Raw genomic sequence first — 18,618 nt, 5'->3', positions numbered from 1 at the left:
TTTGATGTTTTGTTTTGTTTTGTTTTGTTTTAAGATAAACTGGTTTGTGTCTTGTTCAAGATACCTGAAAGCTTTTTTAAAGAAATGTATTTTCCGGGGTTGGAGAGATGGCTCAGAGGTTAAGAGTACTTTCTGGTCTTGCAGAAGACCAGGGTTTGGTTCCAGCACCCACATGACAGCTCATAACCATTCATACTTCCAGTTCCAGGGGATCCAGCACCATCTTCTGACCTTCATGGGCACCAGGCATACACATGGTACATATATATACAAAACATTCAAGCACATGAAAAAATTAATTTGAAAAAAAATATTTTAAGGAAAGTAGTACATGTTCATGGCATGAGGAGGAGAAGGACCTGTGACTATTAAATGCTCTTCGCCTTCCAACTCCTTGCTACATCTTCCCTTTTGCCTTTTTTTTGGGGGGGGAGGGGGTCATCACATCCCAACCTGAGTTGGGGCAACATCCAACTATCAGCACCTTTAGGTCTGTCTTGTTTGCCAGAGGAATATCTACACCAGAAATGTGATTTGAATGAGTGAGTCAGGGACTTAAGTACGAGGGCAACAAGCTGGTTGTAACTTCTCCACATTTTTGGGGGTGGGGAGACTTGAAGGGGGAAGGATAACTGAATACATACTCTCAGAGCACTGAGTCATAACCAGAGTTTCAGTTAGTTTAATGTCAAAACAATCAGTCTCAATATAGCAAGAGGGTGCTGGTCACCTAAGAAAAATCATCTGTAAGAGACTACAGGAGAGACTGGAGACTGTCTTTTTGATGCCTCTGCCTCTGCCTCTGCCTCTGCCTCTGCCTCTGCCTCTGCCTCTGCCAATGTCTTTCATTTAAAGTCAGATAAGGCCAGTGGGCTAGAACACAATGTCACAGTCCTGATTATTTTTATATTATCTTTTTATAATTGATCTTTTTATGTTGATTAGTGTTTTGTCTGCATGTATGTCTGCATAAGGGTGTCAGAAGCCCTGGAATTGGAGTTAGACAGGTATGAGCTGCCATGTGGTTGCTGGGAGTTAGATCCAGGTCCTCTGGAAGAATAGTCAGTGTTCTTATTCACTGAGCCATCTCTCCAGCCCCAGTCTCGTTTTAAAAGGATATACAAACTGGCTGGAAGGACCATGAACACACAGTTCAAGTTCAAAGGATGTTTAGAAACTTGGGTAAATTGAGCTGAATGGTAATGGGAAAAAATGTATCCAGCCTGGCCCTAGCATATCAAAATCATGATATTCTGAGAAGGATGAAACTTAAAGAAAGGCACTTTTTAGACCAGGTTTTTAGGCCAGCAATCAGATTTTATCCAAGAAATGTTACTTTTATCCCAGAAACGTTGCCTGTGGCAAGCAGAGAAGGGAGCAGGGTTGACCAGGTTAGAAGGTTCTCCTCCTCCCCCCTCCCCTTCTGAAGGAACTCAGAGGCGTGGCTCGGGCTGAGGGGCGTGGCTTAAGTTAGAAGTGGTCTGTTAGGCCAGAGAGCAGAGGCACGCCAGGTCTAAATGGGGCGGGATTAGGGCGGTCCCTATGGCTCTAGCTGTGCTTGAAGAGCTGGGGGCGCGGCTTCTGGGAGGCGTGGCGCGGGCGCCAAGGGGCGAGGCCTTGATGGATAGTAGCCAGTAGCTGGTCCTGGGAAGCTAACTTGCCAGTGGCACTTGTTAAGTGCTGTCAGAGAAACGGAGAGAAACGTCCAGGTAAGGATGGGCAGCCGAGTGGAGTGGGAACCTCAGGGAGGTTGGAAAGACCCAGAGAGGACCGCAACTCTTCTCCGAATCCTCCACCCCACAGATCCGGCAGTGACAGCTGTTGGTTCTGCCAGTGTTGCCTCAGTTCCAGCGGGCCTGACTGGGCTTCGTCCTCTCTGCCCTAGCCCCCTTTCTCCACTATTCATAGTCACCAGAATCCTTCACATTTTTTTTTCCACTTGAGAGAACTGGGGGCGGGGGACGCATGGGAGGAGCAGTTCCTTGTGAGGGCATGTTGCCAGAGTTGGTTGAATGTAAGTTAAAAAAAAGTTCAGCCTGTTTAAAAAAAAAAACCAGCTGGAAACATGGGTAAAGGCTACTAGTTCTGAGGCTGAATAGAAACTGAGGCACAGCTAAGACTCTCCCTCTGGTGTTTCTTCTTCATCCCCACACCCACTTAGCCTGGAGCTGGGGAGAGGCTCACAGCCATCCCCAGGCTGTGGAGCACTGTCACAGCACTGCTTGCAGAAATCAGAAACTTTTTCACTCTGGCCTTAACTTTTTTTTGTGTGCCCTGCCCTAGACATAGAAGAGAGGTACCTCCAAAATTTAGACTGGTTGGTGGCTTTTATTGTTTGCGACATTCCTGGTTAAATATTTCTGCCCTGGGGCTGGTGGCAGCCTTTTGATATTAATTTCAGTGCCCTCCCTTTTTATGTTTGAGAAACATGTGGCACTAATGGGCACACCTTGGTTCCAGACAACTTGTGCCTTCTCAGCTATTGAAAACCACTTTGCTTTCTGCTTCCTGGTCTCCTTTGTTGGTCACCTGGTATCTTTACATGCTGCTGTTTAAAGGCTTGGCTCGATTAGTAACAGAACAGAAGCAAGCTTCTTTTTTTTTTCTTCTTGTGAGTGAAGCTGCCATGGATCCCAGAGCAGTCCCTGCACATTGCCCAGAGTAGCTGATGGTCACAGGTATGTTGGCTGTAGAAAACCTTGCTTATTCTTAGGAGTTTCATCCTTAATTTACAACCTTTAAAATCAAGCTGGAATTCCTTGAAAGGCCAAAACAGCAAGGGTACCACTCTCAGATGGGAGTCATGCTCCCAGGGAAGAAGTGGGTGAGAGGAGGAAGCTGAGCTTTCTCCATCAAGATTTGGCAAGGTAATCTCTAATTCAGATTTGAGGAGTTGCAAAAGGCCTGCTTCCTTTTGAAATCAGGAGTCAGTCTGATGAGAAACACCCAGTTTCTTTCCATGTGATTGTAACCTTTATTCAGACTCCTTTTTCCTTCTGCTGTCTGTTTTGCACAGAGAAAGTTGAATCAGGCAGAGTTCACACAACCTATCACAGTAAATACACAATTCATCAATGATTCTTTAGTAGCTATTCACACTTCCCCCTTCTCGCACACATTTCCAAGTCTGCAAAGCATCAGACCTGTCAATAAAAATCCAAGGGGCGACATGAAGAATCAGCGCTGGCAAAGGGCACATGCGTGTGGAAAGCTTAGCTTCCCCGTGGCACATTGATACAGCTCTCTGAGCAAAGGGGAACATGGGTGCATTTTTCGTGAAACACAGTAATAAGTGGTGATAGATCACTCAGATGTGGTATGTTTGACAGTTCAACTTTATTTGCTGTTTAACAAGATTGGACAGTATGAGTTCAGTAAGTAAGTTATAAATAACCAACTCTCAAGAAATTTACTTTCAGTTTAACAGAAGGGATTGACCCTAGACCTGAACATTAAAACAAATTCAAGTATTGTTATAGGTAGTGTAGCCTAGGGGTAATCAAGCTGAGTTTCTACTTATTTCAATTTTCTTCAAACTCTGTTTGCGCCCGACCAACAGTTTTCAGTTCTTTCTGGACTCATCATTCCCTTGTGGGCAGGTGCACCCTTTATTGTCCCTTTCTGCCAGCCTGCCCTGGTACACCCGTACCTGTTGGAGGGGGCTGAGTTTTGTGTGTGTGTGTGTGTGTGTGTGTGTGTGTGTGTGTGTGTGTGTGTAGCTTTGTAATTGCTCCTGGGCACCAGAACTGGGTTGCCAACTACCGTGGAGCTTTCCTCTTGGCTCTCCCCTTGATGTCTCTCCAATTGAGTACAATAGATGATGAGACCGCCATGTTTCCTTGTTTCTCATGCCAGGTTCTGTTTCTCTGTTCAAGGATTATTTCTTATTTTGCCAAATGGACACTCTTGATGCCCTCTTCTATTTGTTCATTGAGGGTAGGCCCTACTGCCTTCCTTCTAATATCAAAAGAGCAGTATACCACTGAGCTACACTCCCAGCACCCTCGACCAGTGTGTGGCTGTTGTTTGCTTGATTTTTTTTGGTTTGTTTTAACTCTGATTGGCCTGCCATTTGCTATGCAGCCCAGGCTGACCACAAACTCACCATGACTACCTCAGCTTCCCAAGTTCTGGGATTATAGATGTGTAACATACCCAGCTCCAAGGCAACTTGGAGATATATATATATATATATATATATATATATATATATATATATATATTATCAGATTTGTTCTTCCTTTGGACAAAAAAGTCCCTATTTTTGCCTCCATTTCCCTGAGAGTACTGTTCTCAACTTGGAACAACTTTTTCCACCATTTAGCAATGTATAGAGATATGTTTGTTTTTCTAACTCTGGTGTGGGTGCTAGTCGTTTCTACTAAAGCCTAGATAGTATGGGTACAGATTAAACACTCCACAATTCACAGGACAGCCCCTAGAAGCCAGAAGTCTTCTGGTTAACAATGAGAAGCCTTGATTTAGAGAAAGAGCCATTATTATGGTCTAGAAGTTTGCTGTAGGTAACATCCGTTGCCTCCGGATCTCACTGGATCCTTGTTTGTTTGTCTTTTCTGGTCACTTTGCTTTGGTCATGTTATCCCCCTTCAATATGGCAGGGCTATTCCTACTTTTGGATCTTTGCACAAACATTTTGTTTACTTAGAATCCCTTTTTTTAGATAGCTATTTAACAAATAAGGGTAGAGACCCCTTTCAGTCCTTATCTCAAATATCACCTTCTCAATTAAGCCAAATATATCACTCCCAGTCCCGTGGCACTCCAGATTCATTATGTCCTGATCTATATCGTTCATTGAATATACTTAGATAGAAGCTATAACTGACTACTACACACTACTTGTTTATTATCTGTTTCTTCCTAAAACCTAAGCTTCACAGGGGTAGGATCTTTACTTTGTTCCCCTGAGCCTAGAAGAATGTTTGGCATTTAAAAGATGTTCAGTTACTATATTGAAGAAACGAAAAACGAACGAAGGATGACTGAAATACTAACCTCCTCCTTGACTTGTCTGGCCCTCCTCTGCCTGCTGCTACCCGTACTGTGCTCTGCTGCCAGAGCCATCAGGAGTCATCCATTACGTGGAAGGACATCCGAAAGGCTTCTAGCCACTTGGAAACCTGTGTTCTCCCAAGTCAATCTCAGATCCTCATCCAGCACTGCCTTCCACTACAAGCCCTGCTATCTGTTAGGCCAGAGCAAGTGCAGGTGTTAATAGAAGGCTTGGGATGATGAGAAGGAGGTTCAGATAGCTTTTGACCTACTTTCAAGAAAGATTTTGAATTAAATGTATTTAGTAATATATAAATGAGTATATCTATGGTCTCATGTAACAAACACACACACACACACACACACACACACACACATGCTCACACATGCAACCAAGGCTGGACTTGAATTCCCTACATAGCTAAGGATGACTTTAAAATTCTGATCCCCCTGCCTCTACCTCCTGAATTCTGAGTACTAGGACAATAGGCCTGAGCCACCATGTGCTCTTTATGGGGTGCTGGTGATCAAGCGCAAGGCTTCATACATTTTAGACAAGCACAGTACCAACCGAGCCACATTCCTCAGTCCTGTTGTTTGGTTTTTCCCATAGAACACAAAAGGAAGTCTGAAGAGTCAGGGTCCCTTACAGGGAGATCAGCAACAAAAAGATCAGATTTCTAGAGCACTACAGGTACTTCTGGAGAATGACAAAGAGTGTAGAGGTGACCTCAGGTCCTTTAGAACCTTCCTGACCCCAGCCCTAAAACAGTCTTGACATGGCCCAGTGCTTCTGGGCCAGGCATTATGGACCATGAGCCTGTTATATGACATATAACCCCGTAACTGGATAGGGTTATTGTTGAGTGTGAGACATTCAGCGAGGTGTCCTGAAGGCCCTTTGTTCATTCTCAGCTTGCCAAATAACCCAGCCTTACCTCAGGGATTTCCTGATAACTGTGTAAAGGGATGAAGCCATAGGCAAGAGTTTTCTGGGAACCCTGCTAACAGGTCTAAGGTCCCCAGGGTACTGTGCAGTACCTTGTGCTCTGGCCGTGTGTATCGCTATGCATCTGTTTGTCCAGTTCCTGTGGACAGCCAGCGTGCCCTTGGCCTTGTCTTATCACAACCTTCCATTTGAAGGCTGAGCTAGCGTACTCCTTCTGTTGAGTACACACTGTACCTGGTATTTATCTTCCTGAAAGTTACTAAGTCTCCCACTTCCACTGTTAGCAAGAAAGTAGTCTTTTTGTCTGTGGAGCCTTCGCCTATAAACCCAACATGGGCATTGTTTGAGGGATAAAGCTAAGTTCTTCCCATTTCAACCTCAATTGCCCTCTCTGGCTTTGGTGCCTGATCACCCTCCTCATGTCGTCACTCTGCCTGAAATGTTCCTTGTCCTCTCTACTCTCACCCCTCCTGTTGCTGATGCCTCGGCCCTAAAACTTAGAACCCCTGCCTCTTGTGTTCTCATTGCACTGAACTGTGGCTGTCACAACATCCAGCTTTAATTAAGAGCTTCCTATTCTATTATTCTAAATGAAGTAAGCCAGCCATAAAAGAAGGAACAGATACATAGTCTAGAGATTAGCAAGGGGTGGGGAGGAGGTATTACTTAATAAGTACAGAGTTTACACTAGGGATGAAGAAATTGGTTTGAGCACAGATAGGAGTGATGGCAACATAGCTTTACGAATGCTTTCGAACTTGTAGAACTAAAATTGGTTAAAATGGTAATTATGCATGTTTTATCACAAATTTTTAAAGATAGGAAAAAACTAAAGTATTTGCTTTTCCTTATAGATTGCAAGCTTTAGGGGGTGGGGAGATGGCATATTATTTCCTCAACATCTAAGTATACTGCTATCCACTATCGCTTCAGGGCGGGAATGCAACTTAATTCAGAAAAAGCACAGAGCAGAGCAAGTTTTCCTAATATCTCCTGATAGTTTTTGAACTTCCATTTTAGTATCAAATCAATTTTATCAAGGAAATCCAGAGTGGTTGCAGTTGTTTGGTGTTATTGGCTTTTAAAAATGACATTTAAAATCATCCCAAACTGCTGGTTATACCACTGCATGCCTAGACCCCAACACTAGGGACAGTAAGCCAAAGGGAGGGGAAGCCAGGCATGGCTGTGAATGTTTTTAATCCTAGTACTTGGGAGGCTGAGATCGAGGTCACTCTGGTATATATAGCCAGTTCCAGGCCTGCCAGGGCTACCAAGTGAGTGAGACAATCTCACAAAACAAAAACAAAAACAAAACAACAACAGCAACACACACATTCAAAAAGCCCCAAAATTAAAAAAAAAAAAAAACAATTTAATCCAAAACTGATATATTCTTAGTTTTGGAGCTGATATCACGAATAGCATTTTGGCTTTGAATCGTACTAGCATTGGTAGCATTTATGCAATGCTAATGTTTTCAGAGTTTCTTCTCATTGTTTGCACTGTTTGAACTCACAGTGTTATTGAACAAATGTGTTTCCTGTTCCTCTACTTCTCTTACTTAACTTGTCCCCACCCCACCCCCGTCCCCACCCAGGGTAGCCTTGGATATCCTGAAACTAGTTCTGCAGCCTAGGCTAGCCTCGAATTTACAGAGCTCCACCTGCCTCTGCCTCCAGAGTGCTGGTTTTAAAAGTGCTTGCTACCACTGCTGGGTGATTCTTGCTTAAGTGTAAGCATACATGGTAAGTCTTAACCTCATACTCTTCAATTCACATAATCATTTTATCCAGCTTCAATGCAGCTGTACATTATAGTTTCAGGCTAAACGTAGATTTCCAAGTAAGAATGTAAAGTTCTTAATCTGAACTCTCACCGAGTCTTAAGATGTTTACACTAAGGGTTAGATTGATATTGAGCTCTGTAGGATTATTGGGCTTTCTGCTATCTTTCTTAACGTTTTGAAAATTTGATAGTTTTCGTGTCCTCTTATAAACACCATCAGAGGTGATTCTATTTAGATATTTTTTATTGTGGGGAAACTATGAAACAGGATTTTTTCCTAGGAATATACAGCCACAGGGCAAATTAAATGATTTCTGAGCTTTATTTTAAAATAACTCAGAGAGAGGGACCAGAGGGAGAGCTCGGCAGTTGAGAGCTTCTAGTGCTAACTCAGAACACCAAGGTTCAGTTGGAAGCATCCATACCAGGTGGCTCACAACTACAGATAACCTCAGCCTGGTGCTGCTGGTGGCGGTGGTAGGGAGCTAGCACCCTCTTCTGGCCTCCGAGGCTTCTGCATGCTTGTGGTGCACACAGACACACATATACACGTAAAATACACAAATAAAATTTAAAAACCTTTAAAATGACCGGAGGAGAAATGGGAGTATTAATAAAAGTATGATTATTAGTGGGTAGATAATTGTTGGAATACAATGTTGGATATATAGCTGGGTTTAGGATAGTATTTCCCATCATACAGGCATCCTTTGATATCCATGGAGAGTGATTGTATGATCTACTCAGAAACCAAAATCTGAAGATGCTCAAGTTTTTTTTATATAAAATGATACACTCAATATATATACATGTATTGAAATATCTGATAGTTCTCTATAAATGTGCACAATTTTATGTTTTTCTGGAAGTTAAATATTTTCATTTACTTACTTTGATGCCCCCTTTTTGGAAAGAGTCTTCGTAGATAGCCTAGGTTAGTCTCAAATTAGAAATCTTCTTCCTTCAGCCTCTCATGTGCTGGCACTCTAGGTTTGTGCCGTGGCACCCAGTGAAAACCAATTTTAAATTACAAAAATAGTTCAAACTGAATATAAGTAGTATGTGTCCAATACAGGTGCAATTCTTTAAAAAATAGTTTTGATTCACATTTGGCTGAATTCATGCAGGAACGTACAGAGGTCCCGCTATATAAATTTGAAGTTTTCCGTAATGAAAGATTAAGAAAAGAATACAGGATCAGATGATGAGTTAAGGTGGTGAGGGAGCTCTTGTTCTGTAAGGCTGCTCAGTTAATTCACTTAAAGAATATATTTGAAAACAAGGTATTATTATTTGTTTGAAGACACTATCAAGATAGTGTGTCTATCTTCCTCAGTCATCCCTTTCTTTCTTTTTGTTTTTTAAATTATTTTCTTTATTTACATTTCAAATGTTATCCCCTTTCCTAGTTTCCCCTCCAAAAACCTGATTCCCCCCTCCCCCTCCCCCCTCCCCCTGCTCACCAGCCCACCCACCCCTGCTTCCAGGCCCTGGCATTCCCCTACACTGGGGCATAGAGCCTTCACAGGACCAAGGGCCTCTCCTCCCATTGATGTCTGACTAGGCCATCCTCTGCTACATACGCAGCTAGAGCCATGAGTCCCACCATGTGTTTTCTTTGGTTGGTGGTTTAGTCCCAGGAAGCTCTGGGGGTACTGGTTCATTCATATTGTTGTTCCTCCTGTGGAGCTGCAAGCTCCTTCAGCTCCTTGGGTAGTTTCTCTAGCTCCTTCATTGGGGACCCTGTGCTCAGTCCAGTGGATGGCTGTGAGCATCCACCTCTGTATGTGTCAGGCACTGGCAGAGCCTCTCAGGAGATAGCTATATCAGGCTCATGTCACCAAGCTCTTCTTGGCATCTGCCATAGTGTCTTGGTTTGGTGGTTGTCTATGGGATAGATCCCCAGGTGTGGCAGTCTCTGGATGGTCATTCCTTCCGTCTCTGCACCACACTTTGTCTCTGTAACTCCTTCCATGACCTTGAACCAAGAGCTCACCATTTGACTAGATTAGCTGACCAGCAAGCTGTAGTACTAAGATTACAGGTATGCTCTGCAGCACCCACCTTTTTACATGGATGCTGGAGATCTGAACTCAGATCCTCACACTTGCATACCAACCACTTTACCGCTTGAGCTATCTCCCTACCCCTAGCATGAGAACCTTTTTTACCGGTTTCTTGCAAGATTGTATTTAAATCCTGAGTCAGGCTTGGTATGTGTGCTTTATCCAAAGATATATACACTCAAAAACATAACAGTATAAACAAAATTGAGTTTAACTTTGGTTTGAGGATTTTACACACTTTTTGAGCAAATTTACACACAGTTTAGAAATCACTTGCCTAAAACCCCTAGGTAGACTAGGACTAAAAATGAGGACCCTCACTGGCTTTTACCAACTTCTCACGTCTCCTCTTGTTTAATGGATGTCCTTAGCTGCTCCAGGATGTGCATTTGACAAAGTGCTGTGCACTGCATGCTGGGGACTGGGTGAGAGACCATGTAACCACCTGGGGCGATGGTTTGATTACAGTTAACTGTTGTGCCTGGAGCCTCTGACTGTCCCTTGTAACTACAGGAAGTAACTCTGCTCCTGTTTTTGTGCCTTTGCACCCAAGAGCAAACTGTGGAGGGGACTGCCTTTTCTGCTGTGGTAAATGGTAAACACCATCCTCTGAAAAGGACCTGCCTCTTTCTCTGGTTCTTGGCTTTATAAAAAAAAAAAAAAACCAACTTCTTTAAGTGAAAACTGCAGTGGCATTTAGAATCTTCACAGTTTTGGGCGACTGTCATTTCTATTTAGTTCCGAGATATTCCATCACCTCAAAAACAACCCCCTTTCCACTAAGTGGCAGGCTACTGTTTTCTTCTCACGCCTTAGCAGCCGTCAGTCTCTGTGGACAGTGTCCTTTTGTCAATACTATGGAGGCTCAGCTCGACCTCATATGAAGCAATGCATTTTACTTTACAACAGATGAGAAGTCCCCCCACTCTGTTTCAGCTGTGACGTGTAGATGATGTTAGGTTGTTTTTTTTTGTAGTCATTCGGAGCAAGACTATTTTAGGACCATATTTATTATCGTTTTTATTCATGGGTGGGCATGCGTACATGTGTCAGTGAGAGGACAAGTTCTACAACTTTCCAGACGTCAGCTCTGTCTTTTCACCATGGGTTCCAGGGGTCAAACTCAGGTCCCCATGCGTGTATGGCCTTTACCTTTACCGCTGAGCTCTCTAGAGCTTCCCCATGCCCCTTTTTGAGATAGGGTCTTATGTAGCCCAGGATGGTTTTGAAATTTTGATCCTCCTGCCTCCATTTTCAAAGTGTTGGGATTATAGGCACACAGTATAACACTGGCTTTGATCAACATTTTTCAGTCTTTAAAACACTCAGGTCCCAACAGTTGTTTAGCATGTCACACCAGTTAACAAGTCTGGTGTAGATTGCATTTGAAGTAGAAATGATAAAATAGAAATGACAAAACCAAAAAAAGGCATTTGTTCACCACACTTTCCTTATTTTAAACCAACAGATACTTATAGGATATTTTCTTGTTCTTGTTTAGTCAGCAGTGGTGGTAAAAAAACGACTGTGTAAATGTGAGTTTGTCTTAGTTAGCATTAACTGTCAACTTTCTTATGTCTGTATCTATGAGGAATTATCCTGACTATTAACTGATGTCAGAGGGCCCAGCCCACTGTAGGCAGTACCATTCCCCAGGCAGGTGGTCCTGGTCTATATTAAGAAGCTAGCCGGGGCTGGTGAGATGGCTCAGTGGGTAAGAGCACCCGACTGTTCTTCCAAAGGTCCAGAGTTCAAATCCCAGCAACCACATGGTGGCTCATAACCATCTGTAACAAGATCTGACGCCCTCTTCTGGAGTGTCTGAAGACAGCTCCAGTGTACTTACATATAATAAATAAATAACTCTTTAAAAAAAAAAAAAAGAAGCTAGCTGAGCCTGAGTCAGAGCAAGCCATCATATCATGCAGCATTCTTTCATGGTATCTGCTTCAAGCTCGTGCTTCAGTTCCTGCCCTGATTCCCCATAATGATGGGCTATGACCTGGAAGTGTAAGCTGAAACATACAGCAACAGAGATGAAACTGGCTTCTCTCTCTAGCAGAATAACCTAAAAGCAGGTATCAGGATTTACTGATTTGACTGATTTGTTTTGTATGACTTTTGTCCCTCAGAATCACAGCATTCAACACAGCATCTGGAACAAAGGAAATGGTAATAAATGTTGAAAGAACAACAAAAACTGTTGGGAGAATTCCCACCTTGAGTGCCTAGATTGAAATTACACTTTGGAAGTTTCCTATTTAGACTAGGCAAGACTTTGTGGATCTTTTAGGTCCTGTAAGAAGAGATATGAGTTGCTCTGAAAAGGTATATCAAGAATAGAACAAACCAGGCTATCTGACATACTTGAGACCCTGCGATACTTAACACTGCAATAAATAAAATAAAATGAAACCCTAGGAAAGGCCATTAGTACTGTTCCAAATGGCTATCGTGTCATAGTTCTCACTGCTTAAAATTGCTATCGACAACTTTACCAACTGCAAGGAAACCTGCTCAAGTCCTTAAATCCATATTTTATTATTATTTTTTAATGTTATGTGTACAGGTATTTTGCCTGGATGTATGTCTGTGTACTACATGCTAGTAGCACCTATGGAGACCAGAAAGGGGGTGTTGGATCAGATAAGGTTGTGAGCCACCATGTGGGTCCTGGGAACCTAATCCAAGTCTTCTAGAAGAGCAACCCGTGTTGTCAACTGCTGAGTCCAATCTCCAGTCCCCAATCTCATGTTTTGTAAGGCACTGCCCCCAAGAGATATAGCTTTGACCAAGACAGACACAGCCTCTCCCACTCGGGGCTTAGGCTCTGGGTAGAATGGAGTCTTAAAGTACATTTCTGATCAGCTACTTAATGCAGCTGTGATAAGCACCAAGAAGAGGATGTTAGGCTAACCTGGTGAGCTCAGGGTCAGGGGAAGCCTTAAAGAAGTGGCTCTGCAATCAGTCACAAAGGTAAGCAGGAATTGACCCAGCACAGAAGGCAGGAGAGTGGCCTTAGGAATGGATGTGTTTTTAGAATTAAGTCATTGTTTTTTTTTTTTTAAATTTCAGAGCTTGTTTGTTCACTTGTTACAGGAGTTATCAGGAGAAGTTAATGAAGCAATAGTGGGCTAGGGGTGAGGGACTGCTGGAAGGGATCCCTTCAGAGTTGATGTCACCGGAAACTGCCGACTGGGCAGTGAATACCTTGGAAAGCATGGCTTCTGGGACATTCACAGTATATGTGTGAGTGGTAGAGACAAAGTTCAAGACTTAACGTTGTCCACTTCTCCTGTGTCCCAGGGCCAGTGTTACACGGAAAACTGACAAGAGTCACAGATTATACTTAAACTTAGATTTCAAAACCACTCACAACTATTGTGGTAGCATGTATTTACTGTTGGTTTTCTTTCTTAAAGATTTATTTATTTATGTATGTGAGTACTCTATTTACATGTATGCCTGCATGACAGAAGAGGGCATCTGATCTCATTACAGATGGTTGTGAGCCACCATGTAGTCGCTGAGAATTGAACTCAGGATCTCTGGATCACTAGCCAGTGCTCTTAACCCCTGAGCCATCTCTTCAACCCTTGTTGTTGTTGTTCTTATTTTAGTTTAGTTTAAGTTTAGTTTTGTTTTGTTTTGTTTTTTAAAGCAAGCTCCTTTCAAGTAGCCTGAATAAGAAAATAAATCATTTGTTTTTGGCTATTTTTTTTAAAGGAAACCAGAAACAATGATTTATTTTCCTATTCAGGCTGCCTGAAAGGAGCATTAATCATTGAACTTTTTCTAGATATAACTACCATACTGGATAACTAATTATGATTTGAGGCAATACATTTTCTTTTAATTTGAAGGACTAGTAGGAGCCACAGTCTTTATTTATGTGTATGAAGAAGAATCTTTTCTCTGGGCCTCTAATGTTTGCCAACTCTGAGGGAACTGCCAAGCTCCTGAGTCAGTCCTCAGAGCCCTGCATGCCACCAAGGCACTCAGTTTGAAAAACAAGAGTGAATAAACTATCAAGTCTCCTTGGCCCCACCCCCACATCAGGACATGGACCAATCTTTCCAGTGTTGTCTTCTCCCAGGTTTCCTTGAGCTTTTCACTGCTTGCTGAGTTTAGCCTTCCTTCCTCTGTCCTCCAGGTCTTAGGTTCCTGAGCTGCTTAACCATTGCTGGGTATTCCAAGTGAAAGATGACCGTAATGAGTCACCTGAGAGTGATTCTACAAGTCTCTTCGCGTACATTGCCATGGCAAAGGTGCTGGGTTCCGAGGTTGGTGCCACGGAGGTCCTGCAGTCTCTATACCTGCACATACAGAACCAGGAACCGAGGCTGTGAGTATCCCTCTCCAGGAAGAGAGTGAAGAGGTTGCTTGCTAACTACCTGGAGACATTCCAGTGTGGGATTATACACCTTAAGAACGGTGAACATGACTGTGAAGATAGCAGACATGGAAAGTCCTTTTCCATCTGTTTTAGTATGCTAGATGATGTCATGCTGAAAGTGGACAAGGGCTATGAAGATGTTGAAATGTCTTGAAGTCTGGTATCTTATCATTTCATTTTCTTTAACTAAGGTTGATCTACAAACTACAAATTGATGCAGTGGATTATCTATCTATCTATCTATCCATCCATCCATCCATCCATCCATCCGTCTATTGTTTTGTTTTTTTTTTGAGATAGGGTTTCTCTGTGTAGCCCTGGCTACCCTGAAACTCTGTAGACCAGGGTGGTCTTGAACTCACAGAGACCTGCCTGTCTCTGCATCATGGCTGCTGGGACGAAAGACCTGCACCACCACTGCCTGGCCGTTGCATTGGATCTTACATTTATAGAATTTGCATATTGGTTTTGCAAGTAGGTCATTGTGTTCATGCCCCAAAATATTCTGCCTAGAGTTATAAATCCAGGAGTTAATTCTAGCTGACCAGCTTGCAAGTGTGTGCTCTGCTGTAAGCATGGGCGATGAAATGAGGCAGCATATATTCTTCCTTCAACGCCCTGCTGCTCCCTCGGAGACTCAAGTGATTGTCCATGTCATGATGTTACAGGGATCCTCTACCTTAGCATGGGCACAGGGCTGGGGGGGGGGGTGTATTTACTCCCTTGAGTCCAGGCTCCCGTTGCCCCCACATATAAAAACCAAAAGTAGGCATTTCTCAATGAATTCTAGGGGACAATATTGCCCCCTGGATAAGAACCAACCATTGAGACGAGGAGAAAGAATCCTGTGTACATTTGTGACACGGTTCATTTGAGTTTATGGGGCAGATGAGGTCGCTAACTATTAGCACTAAAGAGGAAATTTCCACTACCAGAAAACAAAACATTGCAGCAAAGCCCCACACAGATATCTTGAATGTTGGCCTGCACTGAGACCTAAGTTTTTCCCTGACTCCATATGTAAGAGACTGGTAAATGAAAATGCTTGCCAACAACGGTGTTAGTCTCACTTAAGCTTGGAATTTAGAAACTGTTCTATAAATCTGTGTTAACTGAAAGTTCCCTTACCCTCAGCATTGGGTGTCTTCTCGTTAAGAGAAACTGGCCTGAGTCATAAGAAATTTCTGGTTGTTGGGTGTGGCATCCTACAAGCATGCCCACATACTATCCAGAGTGGCTTACTGTGAATTCAGTACTTTGTGGTCTATGGCCTGAAATGGAAAAAATTAGTCATACTTTTCCAGCTCCTAAAGCCTTCTTCTTTTATTTTTTTTTTAGCAGAAGGTTAAAAGTTACACATCTAAAATCCTGTGGGCTGTGACTTTAGGACAGGATTTGCAGCAGACAGTAGTGGTAGAGAGGCCCAACTTCCTTTGATTAATCTCCCTCATATTCAGACATGTTCTTGTTTCTCACTTGGGGAGGAAAATCGGGCACAGTTTCCTTCTATTTGACTCTTGGCATATAACAGCATCCCAACCTTTTTTCAGGCAGGAGAATATTATGGTCTTTGCTGCCCCACTGAGCATATGTCCTTGTCTGCTGGCCTATATACTTCCCCTGCTTAGTTGGAAAGACAATACTTATTGTTTCTGACAGTTCCGTAGCCCAACAGAAGGGTGGCTACTCTGAGCCAGGAAAGGATGTCAAAGATTAGAAATTCAGTTCTGGCAACTTCTTTTAGTGTCATAATCATTCTTACCTTCATCCTGTTTGTCATCTTCATAGGTTTGATACTTGTGTCCAAGTTCAAATCTGACCATTTTATCTGTTGTTTGTCTGCTTTTATGTAGTTCAGACTGACTTCCGACTCTTTATGTAGCCCAGCATGGTTTTGAAAAATTTTGGGGTTTTTTAGATTTATTTATTTATTATGTATACAGTGTTCTACCTGCATGTATGCCAGAAGAGGGCATTGGATTCCTACTATGTGGTTGCTGGGAATTGAACTCAGGACCTCTGGAAGAGCAGCCAGTGTTCTTAACCACTGAACCATCTCTGCAACCTCAGGCTGGTTTTGAAATTTGGATCTTCTTCTTGCCTTAGTCTCTGGGTGTGCCAATGTGACAGTCACACACCTCTACACCCAGCTTCCAATCTGGCCTTTTTAAGGTCATATAAAGCAGACCAAGAGATAAAGGAAGTAGGAGATTTTGGAAACTGCAGGAACGCATTGCCTTCTTCCTCTGCCCAGTAACCATGGGCTGTCTATTCAGATTGCTGTTTACTGTTTTCCTGAAATGCAGTCAGTAACTCTTAAAGACTTAATAGGCTATATACCTATTACCAGAGATGAAAATAAAATTAGTTTCACTCCGAGTGCCATTTAGCTTAATTTTTACATTAAACAAAATTAAGCGTAAGATCCTAAAACACGGGAAAATGAATTTGATGATTTAGTGATTTTTTTCATTTAATGAAAGGCATAAAGGAGATGATGGGAAATTAAAATGGGGCAGATTTATTATTACATTAGTGGTGCTTGATGTTTTCAATCTTCCTGTAGTTATTTATTCATTTGTTTGTGGGTTCCTTTTGAGATAGGGTTTCCTATACCCACGACTGGCCTCAAACTTGCTGTGTAGCAGAGTTTGCCCTTGAATTTCTGATTCTCCTCTCCATTTCCTGAGTGCTGGGATTACAGCTGTGTATCACATCTGGCTTCCTTATGCAAGGAAGAGGAATATTAAAATTATTGAACATCACTGTATCTAATACAGCCACTTTTAAAAAAAAACATGAAATTACAAAGATAAAACAGAAGAAGAAACAAATGACAGAAAGGAAAAGAAAAAATATCATCACAAGTCTAATGTATTTATACTCCAATTTAAATTCATTACTATTTTAGAACCGTGTATGTCCCTAATAGTTACCATACTGGAAGTTTCCATCCTCCAGAGCAATTCTCCTGAATGTTTCTGTAGAGAGTTTTTCCAGCATTGTCTTCTCTGTGAGGCTTGCTCAGGGCGCTGGAGAGAAGGCTCAGCAGTTAGGCTGCACTTGCAGAGAACCAGCACCCATGTGGGACAGTGCACATCCACCTATAACTCAAGCTCCAGAGGGCCTGATACCCTCTTCTGGTCTCCTCAGGCACACATACCACACAGAGACACATGAATAAAAATACATACATACATACATAATCTGACAGGTGAGAAAAACTTCTTTAGGTGACTCTTTAAGAAGGTCATACTTGGGCTGGTGAGATGGCTCAGTGGGTAAGAGCACCCGACTGCTCTTCCAAAGGTCCTGAGTTCAAATCCCAGCAACCACATGGTGGCTCATAACNGGTGAGATGGCTCAGTGGGTAAGAGCACCCGACTGCTCTTCCAAAGGTCCTGAGTTCAAATCCCAGCAACCACATGGTGGCTCATAACCATCTGTAACAAGACCTGACACCCTCTTCTGGAGTGTCTGAAGACAGCTATGTGTGTAATTATATATAATAAATAAATAAAGCTTTAAAAAAAAGGTCATACTTGGGTATGTCCTTTTTTATCCTTGTTTTTTTTTTTTAATTTTAACTTACGTACTTAAAATTCTATATTAAACCAGGAGTGGTGGCACATGCCTTTAATTCAGTATTTGGAAGGTAGAGGTAGCAAATTCCTGTGAGTTCCAGATACATAGTGAGACCCTGTCTCCAAAAAAACAAAACAACCCACTATATTAAAAATGTCTTTTAATAAGCTCCAGTTCTGTTAACAATCTCTGTTTGACAGAGGCTAAAGTTGTATGTGGTAATCCCAGCATCAACAAATAAACATGATTAAACAGACAAAAATAAATCAATAAGCACATTTAAGACTTTCTTCTTTTATACATTTAAATTTTATTGTATTTATTTATGTGTATGCATGCCACCTATGTGTGGGTGCCCTCTGGGGCCAAAAGGGGGAGTCAGATCTAATGGAACCGGAGTTACAGGTGGTTCTAAGTCTCTCCATGTTGGTGCTGGAAACCACACTTGAGTCCTCTGCAAGAAGAGCAAGTGCTCTTAACTGCGGAGCCATCTCTCCAGCCCATTTAAAGGATTGTTTTTTAAGTTTGGTATAACAACTCATGCTTGTGTTTTCAGCACAAGTATTCAGAAATCTAAAGCAGGAGGACTATGGATCCAGGCCAGCCCAAGTTAAAGAGTGAGAACCTGTCTCAAAACCAAACCAAACCAAAACCACATTGATAACTCCTTGGTGATAAAAGCCCCAGATGTTTCAAATTTGTTTTGAAAATTGAGAGCTCCTTGGGATTTCTTTATTTTAAGGCCATCTGTGGCTCCCGGGGACTAACAGGAAACCCTGGAGCTAAGCACAGGAAATGCAGGCTTTATTCCCTGTGGGAGC

The 18,618-nt window shown here is 42.4% G+C and overlaps 1 protein-coding gene across 2 annotated transcripts in view; it reads left to right on the top strand.

Moving 5' to 3' along the window:
* Window positions 1–1,629: 1,629 nt before the first annotated feature.
* Ca5b (carbonic anhydrase 5B) overlaps window positions 1,630–18,618 on the top strand; it is a 53,723-nt gene continuing 36,734 nt past the window's right edge. Inside the window, exons 1-2 of one of the 2 annotated variants that reach the window (XM_021188440.2) lie at window positions 1,630–1,709; window positions 13,970–14,161. In XM_021188440.2, coding sequence (XP_021044099.1) covers window positions 14,020–14,161 — 142 coding nt within the window. In that variant the 5' untranslated portion in view covers window positions 1,630–1,709; window positions 13,970–14,019. Of the gene's footprint in view, window positions 1,710–2,621; window positions 2,679–13,969; window positions 14,162–18,618 lie in introns of those variants that run through there. The other variant, XM_029534295.1, reaches the window with a different exon arrangement.

The sequence above is a fragment of the Mus pahari genome, chromosome X (genome assembly GCF_900095145.1).
Source record: "Mus pahari chromosome X, PAHARI_EIJ_v1.1, whole genome shotgun sequence".
Classification (NCBI taxonomy): domain Eukaryota; kingdom Metazoa; phylum Chordata; class Mammalia; order Rodentia; family Muridae; genus Mus; species Mus pahari.
Note: the sequence above shows the minus strand (reverse complement) of the source record. Positions and strands in the feature narration are given on the sequence as shown.